Consider the following 26,304-nt stretch of genomic DNA (forward strand, 5'->3'; position numbering starts at 1 on the left):
AGACTTGTTACGGGGCAGATCATTAACATGGGGCCCTCTTAAGCTCATTAGAGAGTGAACTGGTCAGGTCAGGAGCACCAGATCACACAGAGGCTCAGGCTATTGACTCTATAGCTTCAACATAATGATGTTGGACTATGAGCCACAACATTCTATTGCATTAGGAGCAGTTTTAATAATTGATATTTAGGTTTATTTGGAATTTGCCGATAGAATCGACCACATGGAATCAACTCATTTTTATTTTTGCAATATTAATTAGAAATTTTAAGTTAATTTGTGCATTTTAATTACTACCCAAGCTTTGTCTTGCAACCGTTCATTACTAGAATTGCCTAATTTGCCTTTGTGTTTTAACTATACTGGTCATGTTTAAGGTATAATGGGCCAGCCTCATTTCTCCAGCAGCCATGAGAGGAAGTCTGAGCAATTCTCACATTCTGTTCTGAGATTGTAGTCGAGCTCTCAGGCCCAAATACTTTGATACTTGGGTGTTTTGGAAATACAGCACATGAATAACCTCATTTTTGTGCAGTAACATCTATGTACCATGTGTATATAGATAATTGCACATGATCCTTAATCAGCTTTAGTATAAGATGGATTTTAGCACATAATGGAACAGTAACGCTGAAACAGACAGGAGGTTTTAAGATTGCACATGTGGGGTTGGTCAGAGCAGGTCACAAGGCCACGAGGCTACACACACAATGTGCTCAAGCTAAGTGTTTTCCAGCACTTCTAAGAAGCTTTTCCTTCACCCCCACGAGCTCCGGACATGACCCCGTCACACACGCCTCCTAAGTAGATCAAATGCCGCGGGCCTGAAAAGCTGGGTGGTATGACCCTCTAAAACAAGGGGTGATCATGTAAAAGAGTCATGTTTCACAAATGAATTTGATACTTTTACTGGACTTCTGGACTGTCAGTATTGGATGTATGGTGAATAGGTTGTAGCTTTCCAGGAAATGGGGTCCATTTATCCAAGGATGATCTTTTTTTTAATTTTTCTATGAATTTATGAATCAATATAAACATAGAAACTTAATATTCTCATAGCAGCAGGACAATGTCTCTATCTCTTAGAGACATGCTCATATCACCCTTGTTGGCGCTGGAGAGAAAAATGGTTCTTTGTCCAAAAAGACCACTCAAAGTCGGCGTGAGCTAACTGTTCATAATCCAATTGAGCTCAAATTTAGAGATGGACCGGGAAAGCTTGAAAAAGGCCTCTTGAGTGAAAATAATTGTGGGAATTACTAGGAAAAATCTGGATTCTCTGTTGACCATAGCGTTCAAGTTTTATTCCCTTAAATCTCACTGATCTGTTTTCTGTTTTGCTCGGACTTTTGGCGGCCGCTCCTCGTCTGTCTGCTTAGGACTTACAGAATTCTCCATGGTGCTTCAGCACGTCACAACAAATTGCCAGATAAAGCCAGATTAGCATCATCTCAGGAGCAATAAATACTTTGCACACAGGGATGGAAACAGCTGCCAATGTCCTTACAGTGAAAGGATTCAGGACTTTTCTTTTCCATGCACTATTTTCTCTTTTTCATTTTCCTTCACCTTTTATTGTTCCTTCGATTGCATCCGCTTAATTTCTGGGTGTATCTTTGTTACCATAGGGCACGCCTGTAGAACATGCGACTCTGCCGGTGAGTATTTGGGTTGTTGTGGTGACAGAGTGATGATAACCAGTCCCTGATCTTCCTTAACCCTACAGTTTTGACCCTAAATTGCCACTGGCGAGTTCTCCAAACCAGCATGTGAGATGAAATCCAGTGCAGATGCATGTTTGCCTGAATCTGTCATCGTACCTAACTATGTGTTTCAGCAAGAAACGACGTTTTACCAGCCAGTCGCCATCTGTTACGATGAAAGCCGTAAAGATAAAATCAGTGTCGTTTATCATTGTTGTCCCACCTCTTGACTTTTGGCTGCCCTAACCCACACTTGTTTGATTGACAGGTTTCTGGAAGGGCAGAGAGCATATTATTCACCGTGTCAAATCCCTTCCAGCAGATGCGAATCAGTGCGTTACAGCATTGTGAAATGGTGACTTAACTTAGCTGTTGTGTTTTGAACTCATCTTCCTCCTGCCGTGATGCGTTCACAGTATCTCAGAACAAACAAAGGCGAGGAAATTAGTTCTAGGGAGTATCAGGAAGCTCTCAGAAAGCATAAGATGTGGAGATATCCTCCGAATAACGTTAAACTGAACACTCGTTCATTGGAATTCAGCGCTTGTCTTGCATAACTACACATTTCAGCAAACAGGTTCAAGCCCCTGTATCTCTTTAACAGATCAGTGTGACTGACTATGGCTGAACAGATAGAGTAGAGCTGCATGTTTGTGATTCTCTTCAGCGGACTCTACATTTGCTCTGATGTACGGCTGGAAAAAGGAGTGAGTTGACTCAACAAAGCTGCAGTCTTGCGTTACGGAGAGAGCTTCCTCCATCTGGCCTCGGCACAGCTGCATGATGCCAGATCACAAAATAAGGTTCCAAAGGCTTAAATGTGGCATAAATGAGTCTAGAGAATTTCCACCGTCTTGACCTTTTCTGACTTATTATTAAAGGCTGTCATTTATTTGTCTATTTCTTGGATTTTCTAATCGAGTGGTGATGTCATCTCATTAGACACTCATAATTTTGAGGTTTCCACCTTTTGTCATTGTTTTGGTTTGCACCTAATGCTAAGCAAAATTCAACAAGTGTGTTGTTCTTAATCAGAATATTTTGCTGTTAATCTGTCTGCTTTACTTTCTTTACTTACATCTTTGGCTTCATTTCCCTTCCCTTTTTCTCCCTCTCAACTGTTCCCTCCTCCATTTCTTGTCCATTTGTTCAGCAGTTAGCAGCTGAGTAGTTTATAATGAGCTCTTTGAACGTCTCATTTTTTTTGGGTGGCAGGCACTGGGATGGCGAGGCGAAGATTGGGAAGAATTTGGAAGGAAAAGAGTGCATTTCTCAACACTTATCCCTTCTTTTCCTGCTCTCTTCATTAGTCACACCCCCGTTCCTTTCATCTTTACTTTATATTTACCCATTTTTTCATCTTCTCTAATAGCCTCTTACTTCTGTTTTTATTCACGCCCAAGCATTTTAATTTTTTTCCCCTGAGCCATAAATATCTCTTTTTGCAGCCGTGGTTATTTATTTATTTATTTTTTAAAGCTTTTGGCATTTTAAGACCTGTTGCAGTTAAATTGCTGGATGTTCACAATCAGACAAAACTACCTTAATTTGTATTGCTCTTTGTGGTTTCTGTCAGGAAAAGGTTGTTTCTTTCTTTCACTGGTGCAGAAGTATAAGAAAAGGGTCTTATTCTTCAGCTGCGAGGACATTGCTGTGATTCAATGTCCAATCTTGTCCAATCATTGCTGATTGGACAAGATTCCAAGGTTCAGAGGAATCCGCTTGGTTTTAATGATGATGTGACTCGGTAACGCAGACGACAGTTTTGTTGTTAACTTTATTACTTCTTTCTTAGCTTTTCTCTTTTATATTTATTTATTTTGCTTGCTAATTTGTTTGCTGTATTAGTTTTTCTGCTGTTTTAACTATTGACAGTCAAATTCCCACAAATCTCAAGCTGGTAAGCTTTTTCAACAACAGCTTCGGCCACCAGATGGTATTTTTACATTAGGAGTCAGATTAACCTCAAAACAATGTTTCATTTTCCATTTTTCCACCCCCTACATTACTTTCCCTTCTCTTGTTCTTTCTTTGTATTTATGTTCTCCCCCTCAGCCTTTTCCCCTAAAATCCTCCTTATCCATTTCTTCTCACCTCTTTCCTTTTGACCTTTCCTTTCTTTCCTCTTCCCCCCTACCTTTACTTCCCCACATCGCGCCTCAGGTTAATTATTCCCAGTTGTCTGTACTGAACCTGGAGACGATGGAGTTTCATTCTGGCAGACCTACCTGTGTGTTTCTGTGTGTCAGTCAGCTGAAGTTCAGGACATGTAAATAGAATTAGCCTATTTCACGCTCAATCTCACCCTGTGATAACTGACCCTGGGGTTGGACAGAGTGTGTGTGTCTGCACACAGAGAGAGGCCAGCGTCGACTGGAGGATATCCGGCCAGACGAAGGTGTGCATTTCTCTAACATGTGTGCTCGCACGTGGCCGCCTTGTGTGTAATTTGATTTCCCATTTTTGAGGCGAGGGCATGCTGTTGAATGAACTTTACAGCAGAACATTCCTGTGGTAGATGTAAGAAGGGAGACCAGTTTGATATAGTCGGAAAATAGCTTCTGCTGTCAGAGTTGAAAACCTTATTGAGGGATAACGTTGATGGGGAAGATCATGAGTCAGTGATGATTTTGATGAAGGAATGCGCTCTTGATATTTGTCAACTCGGCAAACTGTAATATTTTTTTGGTTTCAGTTCAACAACCAGGCTCTGTACCAGGACATGCATGACCTTTCTGCTCTTTAGTGAGCAAAATGGGTCAAAAGGGCCTTTTTTAATGCTTGTAAGTTAATTTGTCACAACAAAGCTCATGCAACCGTGATAATGAAATTCATAAGAAGGAAATGAAATGGTAATGGAAGTGAAATTGAGTTAGTCTGTGATTATGTGAAAAGAAAAACATTTCTCTTTGTGGATTTCTTCAATTTCACCCTGTATTTTTTTTTCTTTTTACCCTCCAGCATTTTTTTTCAAGCTTTACCACATTTTCAGCTTTTTCCTTTGTCTCTGTTTCATCTCTTTGCTTCATTCTGTAGGAATGCAGCTGTTGAGGTCAAGACCAAGGCCACGGCCAGTGACTGAGACACATGTCTGCACACACGCGCAACTAGCAAGCAAACTAGCGCAAGCACATGTTTTGTTTTCTATATTAATGTGTTGTCATGTACTTCCTCATCCGCCGCTTTTATTGTTGTTATGCTAATTCATCATTCTGACGGCACCTGTACAGGCGGCTGAATGAACTCTCGCTCCTTTTTGTGTTCTCGGAGGGAATCTGTTTTTTAAAAATGCACCCACAGTCGTCCCGATGCGTCTTCGGTGCAACCTGAGCGCCGCTTGTGTAGTCTGCATGTTTGAATGTTTGTGAACACACTTGCGTTTTGATTGCTGTGCCGGTTTTGCGTGTGGGTTTGTGGTTTGGGATTCTCGGTCTTTGAGGTTGCAACTGTTGCCGTGACATTTTTGTTAGGGAAAAACTGCTGGAGTTCTGCAACTAACTTCAGCTTTTTACTCTGCTGTGGCAGAAAATGAAGGGATTTTAAGAGTTTAATAAGCTAAGAGGAGCCATTTAGAAAGGTCACTCCTGTTCTGCTGCTGTATTCATCTTGTTGATGTAGCAGTTTAGGTTCAAATTGCCTCAGAAGAATCTGGTACATTCCGTTTGGAAAAATAAGTTCCTGGTCAATGCAGAGAGAATAATCAGTCACTGTGGGCCTCCAAGTGGCCAACCTGACCTATCCACACTACGTGAATGACACACATGCTCCCACAGCGGTGGACACAAAACAAAACCCAGAGGCTTCACCTGTCTCGCCCTCTGTCTTTCAGGGTAAAGTGGCTCAGACGGCCTGCATGTCGGCCTGTAAACACATCTCCACCTCCCTCATGCAGCTTCTCCTTGACCCAGAGGTCAGACAGATTTCCATGGGAGCTCTACACCAACTCTACATCGACATCAAAGAGTGCGAGGGTGAGTCTTGCATACCACTGATTTGGATTCATTTAATTAGACCCTATATGATTAACACACACAACATTGGCACCAAATAAAATTCCATAAACTTTCAGAGAGTGAAATGACTGTGGGACGACCATCATAAACTGTTTAGACAGCCTCCACAAACACTGATACCAAGAGACATGGCTGCAACAGTCCTCAAGAACTTTAAGCCATAAAGTTACAGATTACAAAAGCCAAATAGGCCGGGCATGCTGCAAGTTTAACTATGCTTACTTGTTTTTATTTGTTTTGACACGCATCCATGTCATGCGTGCGTGTCAAAATGTTTGGTACCTTTTGATATAAGTCGTAAAAAGGTTTCTCGCGAGATAAATTCAATTTGAAATGAAACGCGCAGTTCACATCAAGAACACTAGGGGTGCCACAGGACCAGCCTTTAAAGTGAGAGAAGGCCATCTGATACCTTTTGAGAAGGTTTACTTGCTTACGTCCTCGTCATTCTCCTGTCCTTTCCTGGGTTTTTTTGTTTTGTTTTCATTCAGAAAAGGAGCCCCCCCCCCCCAAAACAAGTCACTGTTTTCTCAGACTTGCAGTTAAATAAAGTGCTGGGTAAGAAAGAAGGGGTGCAAGGCGCCGTTGTCTTGGTTTTTACACGTTCGAGGTTCTTGTGTCACACAGTGTTTGTGATGTAATGTGCAGTGACATGCGTGCAGTGCTGCAGAGGGGTTAGGAGGTTAGAGTTACTCATTCAGGGCAGCCGTAGGGCTCAAAAAAGGAAAAGCGGGGACGAATGGAGAGAGTTAAGACAGGGGGTTTGGGGTAAGAAAAGAGGGACAGAGAAGAGGAGGTGAAATTTTTGACAGTTGAAGCATTCAAAGGGGGAAGGACAGAGGAAGGAAATGGGCGGTAGGAAAGAGGGATTATATCTGAAAGGAAGAAGTATGAATGAATGTAAAGGCAAGTAGGAGCAAGGGATTAAGAAAATCAATGAAAAGAGAATGCAAGGGGGATGATGGGAAAAAAGGGAAGGAATAGGGGGCACCCTTATCAATTATACTAGTTCTGACCAAACATGTCAATAGGGGGAATTTAAGGTGGTATGACACACATTATTACCACAATAATAATAAATCCTGGCAACTTGGAGATGTGAACAGTGTTTAAAAGCTGTTTAATAAACAATTGGACATATCATATCTGGGTCTGAGCCACAGTGGACGGGAGGAATGAGCAGTGAAAAAAGGTACATTGAGAAAAGGGATTAAACGGAAAAGGGTCGTACAGAAGGATGGTGCAGAAAGAGATGAAAGAGGTCAAGGAACAAGAGGGCAGAGAAACGGGATTAAATCAAAGAGGTGTGAAATAAAATTAAAAAAAAGTGCCCAAGAAAGAAGGCAGAGAAAGGAACAGAATACATGGATGAGTGGAAGGATTAACATGAAATAAATGGTGATTCTTAAAGGAGGAAAGAGTAAAGGGGACCTGAAGATTAGATAAAAGAAAGGGAGGATTTCTACGGATTGTGTCCGACGCACAGAAAGGGGGCCCGGATGAGATGAACAGAGTTACTGAGGTGTAAATGGCTAAAAAAATAGAGAGAGAAATTGGGCAGCGGAGGGTGAGTTGATCAGTGTGACATCCCAGAACAAAATAACGTTGCAAAAGATGTGGAGATGCTCACAATTATATATTTTTAAAAAAAAAGCAGCTTCTGATGGAAGGTAAAATAAAGCGGCAATAGTGAGATACGTAAACAGTGCAGTCGACTGGTAGGACAAAACGTTAGATTAGCCGATGGCTCCATGGTCCATAATCACGACCCTGTGTGCACGTTTGTGTCACGGGGGTCACTGAAGATGGCAGCCGTGTAATCAGTGCTGTGGCGTCTATGGCCCTGTGCGAGTATCTCCTGAGGTTAAAAAGAGATTAGCTACAGGCTTTCTCCTTCTCTCCGTGGCACTCCTCTTTTCTCTCCTTCCTTTACTAAGAATACCAGTCGGCTTGTTTACGGGGGCCAACTGACGCCGGGACCCCAGCTCACACTCTGTACGACCCTGATGCACACATAAACTTGTGTATACTCACACAGGCTTCGCCCTGGGGTTTAAAATCCTCAACTGTTCTTAGACATGCAGGAGAGGTTCCGTACAAACAACAAACACACAGACTCTATGGAGGCCAATGCTTTGAAACGGCACACACACACACACACACACACACACACACACACACACACACACACACAGAAACAAAACTAGGCGACATGACTCTAACACCCTGCCCTCCCCTTCCCTCCCCCTCCTCCCCAGGCTGTCATTTGTCTGCCAATCTATCCTGATGCATAGCAAATCCGACCAGGTCTTTTATTATTCCGTTTTTCACCCTCTTTTTTTCTCTCCTCCTCCTCCTCTCTTCCCTCTCTCCGGGGGTGGACTGGGGGGCGGGTTTGTATTTTCCCACAGGTTTTGCCAGAGCCGGCCCGGTCGCAGGCTTCCAGGGTGACACGTTGCTTCTGGCCTTCAGTGACTTGAGACAAGTAGGTCTTTGTCTCCCTCGTGGTCCTCTCTCCTTCGTGTTCTCCCTTTTTTCTACCTCCTTGCCTCCTTCATCCTTTCTCCGATCCCCCACTCATCCTCCTCCTTCACTTTCTTTGTATTGCATTTATTTAGTTTATCTTTATTTAACAAAACTGTTATCGTAAAGCCCAACATGTCTGAGAAACGTCGCTAGAAATGTCTCTTAAATGATAATGTCCCATCGTTAAAACGTTGTTATTAAGGAGACGTGGCTTAAGGTTTGATACAGCAAAGCACGTATTTAAAAATGTAAAGAAATTTACATTTTTGTGATGAAAGTGTTTTGATTTTAAATTCTTTAATGAGAAAATCTTTGGTTTCTAGGTCAACACAAATAATTGGGTAAGATTCGGAACTTTATTGATAACTGGTAAAGTTTATCTTTTTTTTTTTAAAGTTTATCAAAGTTTTAAAAACTAGAAAAGATCCAGTGTTTTTGTGACACCCCCCCCCAAAAAAAGAAAAAGTTCCATTTGCCGTATTTAGAGCAATGAAGGCGTTAAACCCGCATTTCCTAATTTCATTTCCAGGACAGCACTTTTCACGTCACTATAACTTTTCAACTAAAATAACATATTTCAAAAGGTCAAAAGTGAAGACATATAAAAATCTTTTGAAGTCGAGGTTTAATATAACGGGTAAAAGGACTAAAAGTTAGGAGCAATTCCAATAATTATATTCAGCTAAAATAATTTAAAATGCTTTACTTAAAAATAAGATTAGAGCAAAACAAACAAATTTTACCATGCAGTTTTTTTTAAAGCATCTTCTCGAATGGTCAGATTCAGATTTATATATATAAAAAAAAGTATATTAAAAAAAGAGGATTCGATTACCTGTTGAGTTCCGTCGGGTCGCTGTGTTTTGGATGCGTGTTGCAGATGATGTTATTTATCACCGATATATTAGAACATTTCAACATGACCTGACAGCACCTGTCAGGACGCAGGTCCGTGTTCTGGAGCCGCCGAGGCCACGTTGAGGGCCTGGTGACAAACGAGAGGAGGCACAGAAGCACATACCGTTCAAGTCGATCTACCTAGTGCGTGTGTGTGCGCGCGCGCACGTGCAAGTTAGAGAGAGAGAGCGCCTGCGTGCGTTACATTTTGATTTTCCAACAAACGGTTCATAAGCGTGTGGGCTTTTTTGGTTTTCGCCACTTGTTTTTGTGTGTGTTCAGTTATCGAACGCGTTCACCAGGGCCGAGAGCCCGGTCGGACGCTCGCCTGACCGGCTCCATCTTTTCTGTGCGTCTCTCATCGTGGCGAGCAGGTACAAAGTGTGTGAAACAAATAGTTTTGTGTTTGCGGCGCTATCGGGCCTGGGAGTCGTGACGCTGGCGCGCTTGTTGTCGTTGCCGAGAGTGTGTGAAAATGGGTGGAAAGTGTGTGTCTATTTTTCTGTGTGTATATGTGACAGCGGATGACGGATGGGCCGGCAGGACGGAGCAGGGGACGATGAATGAGGTGACAGACAGAGACGGATAGCCCTTTATCCCTCCGTCACAATCCCTCTTTCTCTCTCCCTCTCTTCTCTTTCTCTGCCTGTCGGGATGATGCAGTGCCTCTTGTTCTCTGGCTCAGAGGAGGAGAAGGACGGGGGGAAGATGGGGAGAAGGTGAAAAGAGAAAAAAATTGCATTCATCCACAATCAATGTTTACTTCGGCCCCCTTTCCTCCTCCTCTCCTCCCATCCTTTCCTACTTTTGCTGCCACTCTTGCTCCATTTCCATCACCTCTTTTCTTGCCTCTCCTCCATCCCCGGCCCTTCCCCCCTCCTCCCTTTGCTGATCAGAATCAGTTGTCTCCATCATTCCTTTTGGAGTTATTCAGCCGCCCCCCCACTCCTTTTATTTTTCGCTGTCAGCCATTGTTTTTTGTTTTTTTTCCACCATTCTTATCAGATCAAAAGAATTCCTCCCTCCCCGATACGCATTTTCATACCTAATTTCTGTGTGTACAGACTTGCCTGTGCGCATCTTTTTTTGTGGGCCGCATTCATTCAGGTAAATTTTTCATCGTCACGTGTCAACAGGAGCGCTTTCATACGTGCGCGTATGCGATGCTTTTATAAGTGTGTGTGTGTGTGTGATCTGCTGCTGAATGGCCGATAAATCACGCTGACGGGAGGTGTTTGTTTTGCGGTCAGGTCCCGGTGTTCTGAAAGGTTCTGGGGTCCTGGGACAGGGCCGAGACATGGGTTCCCCCAGGACACACACCAACGGGGGGTGGGGGGGAGTGCGCAGGATCACACGAAAGCGTGAAAAACGAATGAAATAGAATCCCATTTTTGTGATTTAACATATTCTCTTTTATTATTAAATATGAATGTTACATTTTTGAGGCTCATCTGCTTATAGTGGTGTAAAAGATATATATTCTATTCATTTTTAATTGAACAAACAGGGAAAAAAGAAAATAGTTCAAACAAGCCGAAGTTAGTAGAATTCTAGAAAAAGTCATTAAAATCTGGCAAAATGACGTTTTGTGTGTTGGACACAACTCGAACTCGACCCCAAAACAATTTTGGTCCACGTTCGGATGCACTTTTAAGACCAACTGTGTCAAAAGTTCTTTCCATTAAGGCAGATAACACACGCCGACATGCCGTATTGGGAAAATTCCCAAGTTCCTATTGCAGGAGATAAACGCAGCAGGATCCCACTGACGGCAAGACTTCAAAGAGTAGCACTTGTCTAGAGTTTGGCTTTGAAATGCTGTCAGGGGTGGATTTATTTTTTGCTAATTAGTCCTTTTTTTTTATTCAGTACAATAATAAAGTGGATGGTAAATTATTCAGGAAAAATATCAAACAAAATCAACACAAACTACCTCTCAAATTTCATTATTAGGGCTTTTTACCTTTGCTCTCATCAATTTGATTAAAGTTCATCAAAGGTAGCATCAAGAAAGTGGAGTTCTCTTTCTGCCAGTGAAAACACCAGGATTAATTATAAATGAAGATATGGGCTTTTTTCCCTCCCGATTGAAACATCTCAGCTGAGTCGGGGTAAGGAGCAGAAATTATGGCTTTGATGTGTGCATTGTGAGGCCAAAAGCGCCGTGATCAAAGTTGGTGTCAGAACTGTCAGCAGGAGGTCGACTCGTTACAGACTCGGCTGTTATAGATCGCCCGTTTATTGGAGTCAGAACCCCGCGCTTGGTTATTTTAGATTTGCCCTCACGCTTTCTGTAGTTTTTGAATTCTGTGGCAGGAAACTTGACAACTTGGGGCCAATATCGTAAAATCATCCTGCGATATGATTTATAATATTTTTGGGGGTTGACAACTGCTTTTATTTATTTTTATACTAAGTCTTGGTTGAATTTTTTCCCCTCTCTGGGTTCTATTCTTTCAAAACGGGCAATCAGAACCCGATGGGTTCACTGAAGCAGGAGAAATCAGTTGTGCTGCTTTTTTTTTTTTTTTAAACAAGAGACATTTGTGTTTAAATATATAAGTATCTAATATGGGTCTATTTCTAGGCATTTATTTAAAAAGAAAAGCCAAAAGAATCTTTACTAAGCCCGAGTTTAATCGGACTATTTTGACCCACTCTTTTGGGCCATCTAGAAAAATGCTGATTCACTGTCAAACCTGAGCTGTCAGCAGCTTTCTCTCATTTTCTGCCGTTGCCAGATCATTTGGGGAGAGCAGGAGGCTGATTTTGTGTGCGTGTGTGCATGTGCTGGCCGTCTGGGTCGCCTTTCTCCACAGATCCTATCAATCCTCCTATATTTAGAGCGTTTAGAAGGCTGGTTACTTCAGACCTTTGGCTGGCCCCGCGTGTGTGTTGCGGTATGGCACCCCCCCAGAAGGAAGGCTTGCAACCGTCGAGCCCCACTCATCCCCTTTCCCGACCCATTCATACGCGGCCGTCTTCGGCCCCAGTCGTGTGTTTGTGCCTTTTGTTCATGGTCGGTCCTGGGCTCATTCCTCTGGCCGACCACAGTCAGATTCCGTCCATTCGTCATGTCATCACTTTCTCTCTTTGTCTTTTTTATTTTTCAAGGTTTTCATTTGGTTGGAGTTTTAAGGTCATTGATTTTTTGGTTTTTTTTATTTAGATTTTTTAGATTTTTCTCATTTCACTTGGCCTTTTTTCCCCTCCCACCATCCTTTTCCCATGATCACCGACATATCTGGTTAACTTAAAGTATTTTAAAGGCCTAATTTTTGGCTTCATAGCTGGAGATGATTGTGTGTTCACAGACTTCAGGAAATCATTCCAGGGCGATCCTCAAATGGGCCGTTAAGGCTGTTGACAGGGTCCTGCAGTGTGGGTCAGATTATTCTCTAAAGATCAGGAATGATGAGATTAGATTCGAAGAGTTTAGGAATTACTGTCTCGTCTTTGCTTTTTTTTGTGTGTGTGTGTGTTTGTGTCCCTCTCAGTTCCAAAACTACCAATTTTTCTTTACTTTTTACCAGTAAATTGGGAAGATTTGGCTGGTTTTTGGTGCACATTATTCTCATTAGCTGATACTGTTGCTTAGGTAACCGACCTGGGCTTCGTGAGCCCCCAAACCTGACACAGATCAGCCAGCGGGGCGCTTTCTTTCCTGTGTCTGTCGCGGTTTGATGCCTTGTCTCAGAGTCTGAGGGCATTAAGGACGGTTTGTGCTCTGTTGTTGGACCGACCCGCTAAGACCCGACACCAGACCTTCACAGGCCGAGACGGTCCAGCGTGATTCAGAGCTGCCCAGTTGATTTGCGGTGGTGTGCGGATCAGTTGACCAGTCCCCTCTTCTGACAGATGTTGGAGCCCTGCAGAGGCTCTCACCATGAGTGTCTCCGTCCTCCTCGAAGGCGTGTCGTAGCAGCAGTGCAGGTTGCTTTATTGTTATAGAACGTTTCCCGAACAAGCGTTTTTGCTTTTTTTTTTTTTTGCTCCCTTGCAGCATGATAAACAACCGGCCCGGGCCAAAGACATCCTTCAGCACAACAGGAAGAATTCACTTTATTCTGTCTGTAAATGTTTGCCGCTGTATTGTTCTCCACTCCAGCGTGGAGCTACTTAGTACATCGGGTTTCCTTTCCGCTGCCCGACTCCCGCTGAAAGAAATGATCCACTGCTCTGGGAAATAATTGCTCAAAATCACATTGTCTTATTATCTGATGGCCACAATTTTCCTCAGCCGCGTCTTCTGGCAGCCGGATTGTTTCTGTCCTGGGTTCAATTTAAATGATTGCTGAGCCCAAATGTGGGCGAGGTTTTCAGCTGCTGTTTCTGGTTTGCCCAGTTAGCCTCAAATCTGTGGAGATGAGGACTTAAAAAGTAAAAAGACATAATAAAATAAAGGCGATAGAGCTGAGCGGAGAGACACTGGAAAGGAGGAAAGAAAGATATTTACAGGAGCTGAGGAAGAGGTGAGAGCGAGGACAGAACGATATAGATGAGGTCAGAGCGATAGAGGGAGAAAAATCTGCTACTGTTACATTCCTCTGGCATGGGATCACACTGGGACAGCTGCAGCATGTGTTTGGACGTTATGTGACAGATCAGGTTCATGGAGAGGACTGCCGTGCAGGACGTATGTCGGGGACAAATGGCAGCTACCTCCTCAGCCACATCAGCAAAAGTTTGCTCCTCCGTCTGAGCCGAACTTGAACGAATCCAACGTCGAGGTCTTTCTATACGACTGGCAACCGCATGGAACGTGTTTAGTTAAAGACGGCGGATGTGGACGCTGGTCTCGGCTGTTGTGAGACGGGCTTGAAAATAAAACGCATTTAGGAAATGGAAAGAGCATAAAGTTAGAGGGAGGAAAGGTGGGAACGGACCATTAAAGAAAGCAGTGAATCTGTGATGACAGGAAGAGACGGAAGCCAAACAAAGTCCTTCGTGGGTCCCGAGTTGAAACGCAACATGAATGCTCTCATCGGATGGAGCGGGGCTAAAAGCGAGGGCGAAAACTGTGAAAGCGTGCAGTCAGGTGAAAATGATACGGGCACGCAGGGTGGTCCTGCTCTCTGGACGCCGCTCTTTTCCTCTGTCTCTTCACCTCTCCGCCCCTCTCTCTCCTCGGGAGGCTGACACTTCCCTTCATCCGTTTGACCGCTCACAGAAGGAGGGATGAATGGCGGCGTGGAGAGGGGTGAAAGAGCAGGATGAAGGGTGAAGGGAGGATGAGCAGCAGACGGACATCTAAATGCTCGCCTGCAGATCTATTGGAAGGGACGGAGAGGAAGGAAAAGACGGAGAGAGGCGGCATCAATATCGAACTTTTGGGTGGGGAGAAACGAAGAGTTGGTGCAACGCGAGGCAGCTTTAATCTGAAATCTGCTTTCGTCATCCAGAACCTTTGGCCTCTCTGGTCCACCACTGTACATCTGAGCGTGTTCGAGAGGGTTTGAAGCTTTTCCAGCTCTGTCAAATGAATAATATATTAGATTTAAATCAAAATGGGCCACGTGGAAATGGGAGCGCCCGCAGCTGCATATTTAAAGTTCACGTCCCGTCCGGAGCCGCGATTTTCCAAATAATCTTCAACATTTCCGTCCGTGCTCATCGCCGATCTGGTGAAAAGCCAGAAATGATATATTTGACGTAGGAGAGGAACACATGGGAGCCAGGGCCGGAGCTGTGGCCGTTACTCCTGCTCTTCCACGTGGGGACAGCGGAAGGTCAGCAGGATAAATATCAGGACGGTAACGGCTTATCTGATGGCGCTGTCTGCCGCCACATAAACACACCTGCCTCTCCACCTCCTGCCTGTGAACATATTAAAGCTGGACCTTTGCTGCACAAACACGGGGGGGCAGGAGTGTAATAAAGCAGCCGGCCATATCCTGCTGACTCGAAGATAACAACAAAAAAACAGAAGAGGAATTCTGTTTTAAACGCGCGCCTCCGTATCTGCCGGATTTACGGGTCCCAGTTATTATTCGTGTGGGAGAGGTCAGCTCGGCGTCTGTGCCTTGGCCCTTCTCTCAACTTCCTGCCCCGTCTGCGGCCGCTCTTATCGGCGTGACTGCAGGTCAGGCGGTGGTCACAGCAGCGCAGCTATTCAGCAGCGTGATCGGAGGAGGCGGGGAACGCCGCTCGGGCCACTTCCGACCTGTGGTCAAACAGTGGTCAGAACCGGGGGGAGGGGGTCGGTGGTCGGTCGTGTTTAGGAATTATCGTTGCATTAATAAATACCGCTGAGTTAGAACCTCCTCCGCACACTCACATGGCTTCCTCTTTCGGACGCAGGTCTCCTTCTCAACTTATTTCTCTCTTTCTTTTCCTCTGCACGTGTTTACACACATACAGTGACCGCGCTGCGACCAGGTCAGGTCATTGTTCTGCCTTATCAGACTTGACCTCTCTGTCACTCTCCTTGATATGACCCGAATCTACACCCCTTCCTGTTCACGTGCGCGCGCGCGCGGTCAGTCCATGGTCACACAGCGAAGCAGGGACCCTAAAACCCCTCGACCTTTAGCTGCTTCCCGTTACGGACGTTGTTAAAGAGACGGCGAGTGAGAGGTGCGTCTCATCACAAGCTTTGTTGGAATCATGTTAAATTCTTCACAACTTGGTTTGCAGATCTGCTTTTCATGAAAAGATCATGGTAGATAACAGCAGGTTTGGGGTTATTTAGCCTTTATTGATGTAGGAAATAATGTCTTTTTTATCTGGAAGATCTCCACTATACTAGAATATATATATTACTATATAATAGCCTTTAGTTAGTTCTGAAAATTCCATTGTTTGTAGCAAAATAACGACATTATAGAAAGTAATTCCATCTGTACCGCTTATAAAAGAGACTGAAAGTTTCACCGAATGAATTCTGACGAACCCGAACTGAACTCCTGGCCCAGATTTGACCTTTAAAAAGTTTCTTGCACCCAAATTGACTTGAACAAAAAGTGGCTGTGGCCAAATTGACCTTTTTAAACAGTGCTGAGTCTAAATTGAGCTCATAGCAGAGCTAAAAGCTGCTGTTTTTCCAGCCCTGTTTGTTTTGGAGTATTCCGTCTTTATTTGCTTTATCAGCGTACGGAGCAGCTCCCAGCAGGCCTCTCTGGCTTTAACGTGCACTCGTTTATCGTCTCCCAGTTTCTCGCTCGCTCGTTCTTCCTTCTTTATAACATCTAGTTACCCTCCGCCTGACCTCCCTCTCGCACTCCTCTCCTGTTCTCCCGCAGTCCTGTAATATTTCCACAATCATTCTTTTGGAGTTTTCCTCTCATTCTCTTCCTCTCTCTCTCCGTTCACCCTCTCTCCATCTGCGGAGTGTCTAATTGACAGTTGAGACCCCTGGTTGAACCACCAGCACGCTTTCCTTACATTTTTTTTTTTGCTTTTTTCTTTCCTCGCTCATTCACTTTCAGGATCTTTACTTTTTCATTGGGTCTGCACTTCACACACACACACACACACACACTTGTGAGATTTTCACCTTGGTCACTGCTGACCATAAAAAGGAGAAAGATGGACTGAACACAACTGCTGACTATCAGTTATTGATGCTCTGCGTCTTCTTCGTATTGATAACCTTGGAATTATGAGACTTCTACACAAGAGTCACCACACATGGCTGCGATGTGGCAACCTAGATCAGTCCATTCCCTCGTGTGTGTGTGTGTGCGCGTGTGTGTGTGTGTGCACGCTGTGGCGCCGCGGCAGCTTCCCTGAGGAATAACAAAAATCAGTGCTATTTAGTGCTCGTAACTTCACACGTGCCAGTTTTCTTAGGGGGGAGAGTCGTGTCGTTCCTACTCCAATGACTGTGCTGTGTAAACTGTTGGGAGAAAAAAATATTAAAATGCCAGAAAGGATAAAAGTAGCCCTTGTGAGGATGACTTATATTTCGGAATTGCCGTCGGAGCGGTAAGGCTCAGGTGGATGTGAAGAAAGTGGTGGTTTAGCAGTTCAAATGTTGTTTTGTATGGATAGAAAAGCTGGGGAAGCTAATGTTTGTGACTGAGACAACTGGAGGACAGTGCTGCCTGATAACATCTGAATGTGACCTTTGACCTGCTGCTCTCACAGGTCAAGAGCTGACTTTTAGCTTGAGTCGAATCTATTTAAATGGGATTTCTGACAGCAAAACTCTGTTTTGATGGGCAACTGTCAAGCTGCTGTTTGTTTCCCGTCACAGATGTTTGCTGTTATTGCTTCTGTCCTAAGACATAGTCCAGGTAGAAGTCAAAAACAGGCCTGATTGACAGGTGCCAGCTTGACCTTTGACCCTCAAACTAAGCTACGGATTGAGTGACGGAAGTCAGGGACGACTGACAACAGACAGGTGTGTCAATCCATGCGAGGCGGTGCGCCAAAATGAATTTTGCCATGTTTGAACACGTCATCTGTGTGATGAGACGGGTGGAATCCTTAACTGCTTCTGCTCCCAATAATCACAAAGTGCCTTTTGTGAAATAATCAGAGCGCACGAGGATTTCTTGCAATGAATATTCTGGGGAAAGTGTCAACTTCATCTTTTGTGTGACCTGATTCTATAAAATTGCACAATGCAACGATGAGATCACATTTTCTTGGAGGTTAGAGATGGAAGTGCAAAGCAACGAGCGTCTCAATTTACTGTCCAGTATTTCCTTAAACGTGTCGCGTCAACTGGAGTAAAAGTGTTGGCGGCATTCCGTGAAGGAGATAAAGGGAGGGAGGGAGGGTTGATGGACGGCCCTCCGAGGGGACGCGGCGCAGAGACTGACAGGTGCCAAAACGGCTGCATTTCTTGATAACGGCTGAGTCCACTTTCCCTGCTTTTAGTGACCTTTGACACCACCAGCCCCCCCCCCCCCCCACCCCCGCTTGCCTGTCAGATTTGAGAGGAGATTGACAGCTCAGACAGCTGAAGAGAGTGGAACAAGAGAGGGATGGCCGATAACGGAGGTTAAAACCGTGCAGGGAAGAGGAATTTAGCTCCCTTCCTTCACTCAAACTTCGCACCGTGTGCACGTTTGGGAGGTGCAGACTTGAATTGTGCGTGACCCCGATGTTGGGCCACTGACAATGAGAACTCCGCAGTCCCCCCCCCCACACACACACACACACACACGGCCAGAGTAACTGTTAACTACGGCCACGGCGGCGAGAATTAGCTTTGGATGAGAGATGGGAAAATAAAAGTAAAACTGGATTGAAGGAGGGAGATAGTGAAAGCAGAGATGTGTAAGAATATATTGGTTCACAGAGAAAAGGGTCGGAAAGGAGGTGAAGATGGAGCGATGGAGAGAAGGGTCACGAGGTAGAAGCTGAGCAGTGGTGGAGGTCAAGACGGACGGCCTGGACAGAAAGATCAAGTACGCTGCTGACGAGGGACAGATGGAAGGAGAGAACGAGAAAAATGGGAGAACTTTGGAGAGGTAAGAGGGACGCTAGAGGCCAACAAGGGAAAGGAGAACTTTGGGTGATTGATTAACTGGTAGTGAGAGCGAGTGAAGAAGAGAGAGAGAGAGAGATGCAAAAAAGAGGGGAGGAGAAGGGCCGGCGCGAGGGAGTGAACCCTATTAGCGGAGGAGGAATGAGAGCAAACAAATAAATGTGAGGGCAACACGTCACTCTGTTTTTCTGCTCGTTCCCTGGAGAAGAATACGAGGAAGCAATAATCTGAATGTGTGCGAGAGAGAGAGCGCGCGAGGGCGAGCGAGAGACGGGAGCGATAGCACGGCGGAGGTCACGGCGAGGTGAGAGAGGGGGAGCGAGACGGAGAGAGAAGTTCAGCGAGAGGTGAAGAGAAAGACCTGCCGTTTTCTCTGTGTGTTTAGGGTGAATCGCGGGTCAGGTGTGTGTGTGTGTGGGTGTGTGTGTGAGAGGAGCGGCTGGCTCGCGTGTTGCTTTTTGGAGGCCCCGCCTTCTCCCTTTTTCTTCCTCTCTTCTTCATTTTCATCAGTCTTATCTGGCTGCTCCTCCTCCCTCCTGTCCTCCCTTCTTCAGCTTCTACTGCTTTTGCCCTCCTTCAGTCAAACTTACCTACTGACCTCAACTTAACCCAAAACCCTTTTCTCCTCCGTCTTTTACCTCGTCTTTCTCTCGTTTTCCCTCCACCTACGCTTTGATTTTAGAATTTATCTTGGTTTTTCCACCTCATCTTTAGCCTCCTGGATTGGTCCTGTTTGATTTTGAGTGAAATTGAACACCTGCATGTCCAAAACGCCAAAACCTTTCAGCCCCGATCAGCCCCTCCATCAATCATCTGTTTATAATCTTTACTTAAGTCCTCTTATCTTTTTTCCTTCTCCTGACACTGTTTACGTTGAGATCAAGCAGCCTTCTGAATGTAAACGCTGCTCTTTCAACTCTCCGTCCTCTGCTAACAGACTGTGGGCCCGTTCCTCCACAGCTCCCGTCCGCCTTCGGAAGCCTCGTATCTCCAAGGATCTGGATCCTGCCGCTTCTTCTCCCGCTCGCTTCGGACTGATAAATGGAACGCGCGTTAATCCGGAGTGAGGCCGAGTTTTAAATAAGATAACCTGACTGACGCCTCTGTACACACCAGCGCGTTGGTCTCCCTCCACTGGCTGTTTATCTTTGGGTGTTTACCTCAAACACGTACCCTTGTACACTGACAACTTCCTACACACACACACACACACACACACACACACGCGTGCTGACAAACACCTTGAAAAAGCAGCTGGTGTTTGACACTTTCTCACTGTGTCAGAATCAAATGAGCTGTCTTGTTTGCTCATGTGACCTCGCAGCGGCTTTATGTAACGGCTTTCATTTGTGTGTGTGCACCTTTTATTATGTGCACATGTTGCCCCTTTTAATGCTGTGTGTGTGTGTGTGTGTGTTCGTATGGGGAGATTAGCGGGTCAAACCTCGGCCGTGTAAGGGTGAACTCGGGGACAAACACGGTGCTAGAGAGAGAGGGAGAGAGGGAGGGAGGGAGAGCGAGAGAGACAGAGATGAATACAGAAGCGAAAGGAGCAGAGGGTGGAAGGGAAGTGGTGGAAGGAGGAGGGAGGAAAAGATCAGGAAGTCCCAACCGGCCATTCGTCTTGTGGGTTCCCTCCAGGGCTGCGTTCAGAGGAAATATCCATGTTATTAAACCTCTGAAATATTTAGGACACTTCCTGTTTTCCTGAGTCGATGCCAGGAGGTGAATCAAGGTAAAAGATCGGAAATTGGTTTGGGAGAAACAATTCCCTCCTCTTCTCCTCAAACGTTGTCAGGGCATCCCATCATTTCTTACGTTGGCCTGAACGTGGCATCCCTCCATCACCCAGCGTATCCATCCATCTTCATCTGCCCTTCCTTTAGCCTGTCTTTCCATTCCTCTTCGTCCGTGTCTCTTTCCATCCTCGCGCTTTCATTCCCCCCCCCCCCACATGTGGTTTTGCTCTTCATCCCTCTGTACTCTTTCCCTCCCTCTCCTCCTCCTCTGTCATCCCTCGCTCACATATGGTTTCCCTCTGGATCTGTGTGTGTTTGGTGTTACCCAGAGTTCAGTGGGGCTCCCTGCTCATATGGATGTGTGTTTTGCAGACGGAGAGAGAGATGCCGTGTGTGTGTGTGTGTGTGTGTGTAGAGTTCAGTAGGTTATGCAACAGTTTCATTTGTGGGTCATTTCGAGAGACTTCGCCCTCGTGGTCGTCCATCTTTTTCATCCGTCCTCTGTTTATTTACCCTGAATGGCGTCGGGCGTAGCGGGAATATCCAACAACAGGCTGCCGACAGATCAGCCTGTAAATGATCAGGGTCGTACCTTCTTTATGGCCGAAGAGCGCCATGTTGCAACCGCTTGTGTTACCGAAATCACCTGCGGGGGTTTGGCTGCAGCAGCAAAACAACAACAATGGCACTTCCACGTGGTCGACAGGCTCGATGTTTATTGATGCTTCATTTCATGGACTTGGACTATGACGGGGAGAGCGGCACCTGTGATTGGTGCGTTCCTGGGACCACGAGCTCAGCAGGTTTCCAGGGACAGAGCGGCCATCTCTGACCAGCCTCGCGTCTGCTTGTCCACAGTTGCTGGACTTGTTCCTGCAGTGGGACTGGTCCACCTACCTGGCTGATTACGGCAAACCAACATGCAAGTACCTGAGGGTGAACCCCCACACGGCCCTGGCCCTCCTGGAGAAGTGAGTACTGCCGCCCCTCCGTGCACACACACACACACACACAGACAGACAGGCCCCTGTTCATTTGTAAGATTCCATGATTCCTGTTTAGAAATGACTCGGGACACGTTGAAGAGCTCCCAGTGGTGTTTTATAGAAGCTTGTTTCTGCTCTTTTGGCAGGTTAATTAAGCCGTGAGTACCAAAGTGGGCGTGGTCCTGCTGTGTGATAGAAACACCTGAGTGGAGTGTGAACAGGCTTCATGCACCCGTGTTGCTCTGCGTCCCCTCCTTCCTCACACCTGTCCCGGCTCACCTGTCTCTCCACTGGTTTCTTTCATTTAACCCGTTTCCACCCCTTCACTATCCTCCCCTCCTTTCTTTCTTGTCCTACCCCCTCGTCTGTCGAACCCCCTCTCCTCCTCCTCCTCCTCCTGTATCCATCCCTTCCCCCTCGTCCGTTCTACCTCCTTTACCATTTTCTCTGTTCTACCTGCTCTCCTCCCCTCTTCTATCCATCCCTCCTCTCTGCTCTACCTTTTCTGTCCTCCATCCCTCAGTTCTACTCACTCTTCTATCAATACCCCCTCTATCCATCCTTCCTCTTCTGTCCTACCCTCTTGTCCAACTCCCTCTTCTCTGTCCTACTCCCTCTATCCTACTTCTCTCCTCTCCTTCTTTCTTGTCCTCCTCCCTATCCTCCTCCTCTTTGCCCTACCCCCTCTTTCTTGTTCTACTTCCTACCTCCTTTCCTCAGTTCTACTCACTCTTCTATCATACCTCCCTCTATCCATCCTTCCTCTTCTGTCCTACCCTCTTGTCCTACTCCCTCTATCCTACCTGCTCTCCTCCTCCTCCCCCTCCCTCTCCTCTCCTTGTCCTATTTTCTCTCTCTCTCCTGTTCTACCCCTCTTTCTTTTTCTTTCTTTCTTGTCCTACTCCCTCTCCTGTTCTACTTCCTACCTCCTTTCCTCTGTCCTACCCTCTTTCTTTCTTTCTTGTCCTATTTCCTCGCCTTCCTCTTCTGTTCTACCTCCTCCCCTCTTATATCATCCCTTCTACTCCATCTTCTATCCTCTCCTCTGTCCCACTCCCTCTCCTCCCATCTTCTATCCATCCCTCCTTTCCTACCCCATCTCCTCTCACCTACCTCCTCTCCTGGGGGAAGTGTTGTGCTTCTCAGCCTTGATGCATGTTGGATGACTCGGCAGTGTGCAGATCTTCTATCCTGTTAAACCAAAAGGAGCATGTTGATTAAAACCCATGTAAGGAAATCTGGGAAAGCACCCTCTCATCATCACCCTCTCATTCTCCTCTGCAGAATGAGGGAGAGCAACAGAAAGAACAACATGTTTGCACAGTTCAGGAAGACAGACAGAGACCGACAGAAGCTCATGGACACCGTCATCAAACAGCTCCGCAACCTGATCGCACAGCACCACGCCTAGCAGCCCCCGCCTGCCCCGGGCAACTGTGCCGACACCCACCTATGCACCTTAAGTCCAGATCTCTCGTTACCACCTGCAATAACCTGATTAAACAAGCTCACGCTTCCATCTCCTGGGTTTAACGCAGTCAACTCTTCATGTCCTCCATCTTGCACAACAGACAATAATGAATGTCTTCCTGTAAAGAATATCAATTTAGCTTGGAGCCCGAAAAAGCACTGATGAATAACAAGATAAACAGAATGTTGCCCTGATTAAGAGGCAAACACTTGAATGGGCAACGTCTTTCAGATCTGGCAACGTCATTCCAGCGTCCATTTTTGCTGTCCCCCCTCATAGACGAGGACGTTGCCCCAACATGGCAACCATGCCCGGGGACGTAGTTCATATAAAACTGGAGATTATCTTTGCGTGGCAACTGTGATAGAAGCTAGTTTTCTGGACTAAAAGGACTAATTGTGTAGATAGTGCTGTACTAATGCCCAACACAGTCCAATGTCTTCCATGTCCGTCTGCATTCGGGGATTATCGCACGTACGAGAACACGTCCACGCGGTGGACATGGTTACAAATTACCGTCGCCATGTCCCTCCGTATTCTACGTGCTTTGGGTCAATTGACAGAAACTCTCATCAGCTTTTCTTTGTAAATTTCCTTTTCTCAGTGTTCCGACCTTTTCCCTCCCTGCTCCCGTCTGAAACATGGACGCAGTCGCAGCTTGGTTCCGTGCGCTGAACTCGTGCCACTTAATTAAAAGGGAATTAAACTGACGGTCTGCATCTGAAGGGAACATTCAGACATTCTTCCTGTTACACTCCCGGGGACGTTGGGACAAACTCCGCATTGAATCTGTCATTTTTACCTGTCAGTAAGGGAACAGGGATGTTATGATTAAATGTGCCTTTGCTGTATTTTTGTCGTATTTTTCCTGCCAATAAAGGAGCATCACTGTGGTGTTAAAGTCTGGCTCTTTTCATCCGATCACCAGTGCCAGTAAAACAGTTAAACCACACAACAATGACAAACGACTTGGGAGCGTCCAAATCACGATACTAAAGAATTTTCTGAGATTTTCTTCACAAATCAACCTTTTGATGGTGCAAAGGTCAAAGATGAGCTTGTCCTCAAAAGGTGAGGGTTTCAGCATGAGTTTCCATGGCAATGGAGGCAAAACAGCAGCCTCGTTAACTCATTAATCTCACACTGTGAGAGCCACAGGAAGAAATATGATGTCACTTCCTGTATGATATTTTAGCTTTAGGACTTCATTCAACTAGAAAAGATACAAACTCCTGCAACCAGTGTTTTAAAGCCATATGTTGCTCTAGATTTGATAGGCTATTTATGGTCTCATACCTGGGGTGGGAGGGGGGGGCAGGGAGCAGGATCACTTCCTGGTTCTGGACCTGGTTCCTGTAGGACAGAGTGAGAGTTTGATTATCAGTCCATCAGAGTCTAAAACATGATGGATAAAAGGACAACACAGGGAGCAATGCTGCTGTTAAACACACACACACACACACACACACACACACACACGTCTAATGAAGATGGATGAGACAGCCCCCACACTTCTCTTCACCTCCTGGTTAATGATGAGCCCGATGGGTCAAAGGTTAGAGAAACACCATGTGTGTAACTTTTTCTTTCGCTATCATCGCTCTGCCATCTTTCATTGTGTTTTCCACACCTTCGATATTCACAAGTATGTTGAACTGGTTTTTCTTTTCTATCTTAAGCATTATTGGATGGAATTTATCGGGTCTCAGCAGTTTTTTTGGCTTAATTATTAAATCCGTGTTGACTCACTATGAATCAGAACATCTTTCCGCATTATCAGGTCACATGACCTCTAAGCGATGCAGAACAGCACATGTGATCAGAGGCGACACAGGTCTTCCTGACAATCATTAGAAGGAATTACATTAATATTCGATTCCAAGCAGCCGTGTCTGTGTGTGTGAGCATGAGTGTGTGTGTGTGTACTTGAGAAGAGAGAGAAAAAAAACTACTGTAATTATCAGTTCTGAGAAGCTGAAATCAAATGTGCTTGGTTCAAGTTTAGTTTAATCCTTCAGCTTCACCCTAACCTGAGCTGTGATGCCGACATGGATGTGCTCCATGAGAATCAGCCGATTCCAGCACATTCGTGACCCGTTACCAGGGTTACCATCCAACGCTGCCACACAGCAGCTGCAGCTGCAACAGTCTGACAACCGGGCAAACTGAGGACGACCAATGAGGCGGCGGCGCACGCCTCATCAGCTCAACAGATGTGCAACTGATGCGATTAAACACACACACACACACACACACGCACCCCTTAGTCATGACTCTAATTTGCTCATTTTACAGAATTACTATTACAGTCATAAATGCTTGTAAATGATTTAATCCAAGTTTGCTTTATTACGACTGACTCACCGCGCGCACACACACACACACACACACACACACACACACGATGACCTGATGAACTCTGGTTGATGCTGGTGTCATCATGGGAAACTGATGCTACATGTGTTTTCTATAAACCTCTGATTAACATCAGTGTGTGTGTCAGAGAATGTGCACTAAATAAGTGTGTAAATCCATGTCTGTGGGGAATAAGCAGTTGGACGTCGGACACACACACACACACACACACACGCCCACACCAACCATATGCAGCACAGACCGAGCGCAGACGTAATAGATTTAGGATGTGTGTATCGCCGTTCTGGCACCGACAACAGAGGGCGATCCGACGCCCTGAGGACATTTCACAGAGACGGTGAGACGATGAGACGCGGCGGCGTTACGAGCTGTTTTGTTGCCGCCCAGTAAAACGCCAGCCTGCGGTGAAACCCTCTGACGTACACCTCGCACCATCCTTCAGAGATGGCTTTGAACTTTTACGGTCGCCGGTTCGAGGACTTGCCTGAATCCCCGCCGCTGCGCAGTGGGTGCGCGCCGTTGTTTTGTGTTATGGATGACGACGGCTGCTGTTGCCATTCGGAGACGTAAACTCGTAAATGTTCAAACATCTAAACAGAGGTCGGGAACAGCTGCGAGAGGAAGAGGGGAATAAAACTTAAAAGGAAAAAAAATCAACACTGAACTGTAAAAAGAGTCCTGGGGGATCGTTTTGTTCAGCAGAGATATGTGCAACATGTATTTAGTGTGTGTGTGAACTAAAGAACCTCAGTTATTACTGGTGAAAACAGATCAGATGTTCAGATCTGATATTGACTTTGAAATAATGTTGAACCAAATAACTGTAAACCAAAAACACAACACACACACACACACACACAGTCTTCCCTTCATCCATATTTCCTAACAGAGTTGTGCATCTATGGTGTTTAGACAACATGTTTATACTAAACATATTAGTCATTTGTCATATTTTAAGCTTTTTGACTTAAATGAATCACTGTAAACAATTAAAGTGATGTGAGGAGACGATCATTTAGATATTTTACAACTTAAGTAAAAGACGCAATAATCTACTTTCAATAGAAATCTTTCACTTCTGTGTGTGTGTGTGTGTGTGTGTGTGGTGTGTGTGTGTGTGTGTTCACTTCCTGTGTCCCACTAAGCCCCCTAAA

At 45.4% G+C, this 26,304-nt stretch overlaps 1 protein-coding gene and 1 long non-coding RNA gene across 6 annotated transcripts in view; one reads left to right on the forward strand and one right to left on the reverse strand.

Moving 5' to 3' along the window:
- The window catches only part of exoc6b (exocyst complex component 6B), a 45,960-nt gene extending 22,285 nt beyond the window's left edge, over window positions 1-23,675 (forward strand). The window contains exons 19-23 of one of the 4 annotated variants that reach the window (XR_008949514.1): window positions 1,629-1,658; window positions 5,533-5,674; window positions 8,128-8,201; window positions 18,390-18,561; window positions 21,176-21,288. Coding sequence is in view for 2 of the 4 variants with exons in the window: in XM_057025875.1 (XP_056881855.1) it covers window positions 1,629-1,658; window positions 5,533-5,674; window positions 8,128-8,201; window positions 21,176-21,288; window positions 22,588-22,714 (486 nt within the window). In the remaining 2 variants the exon portion in view is untranslated. Of the gene's footprint in view, window positions 1-1,628; window positions 1,659-5,532; window positions 5,675-8,127; window positions 8,202-18,389; window positions 18,562-21,175; window positions 21,289-22,587 lie in introns of those variants that run through there. The other 3 variants (XM_057025875.1, XR_008949515.1, XM_057025876.1) reach the window with 3 other exon arrangements.
- A 176-nt stretch (window positions 23,676-23,851) lies between these two features.
- Window positions 23,852-26,304, reverse strand: part of LOC130521987 (uncharacterized) — an 82,481-nt gene continuing 80,028 nt past the window's right edge. For both annotated transcript variants that reach the window (XR_008949517.1, XR_008949518.1), the window contains exon 4: window positions 23,852-24,127. This is a non-coding gene — a long non-coding RNA (uncharacterized LOC130521987). The remainder of the gene's footprint in view (window positions 24,128-26,304) is intronic.

This window comes from Takifugu flavidus, chromosome 3 (assembly GCF_003711565.1).
Source record: "Takifugu flavidus isolate HTHZ2018 chromosome 3, ASM371156v2, whole genome shotgun sequence".
NCBI lineage: Eukaryota > Metazoa > Chordata > Actinopteri > Tetraodontiformes > Tetraodontidae > Takifugu > Takifugu flavidus.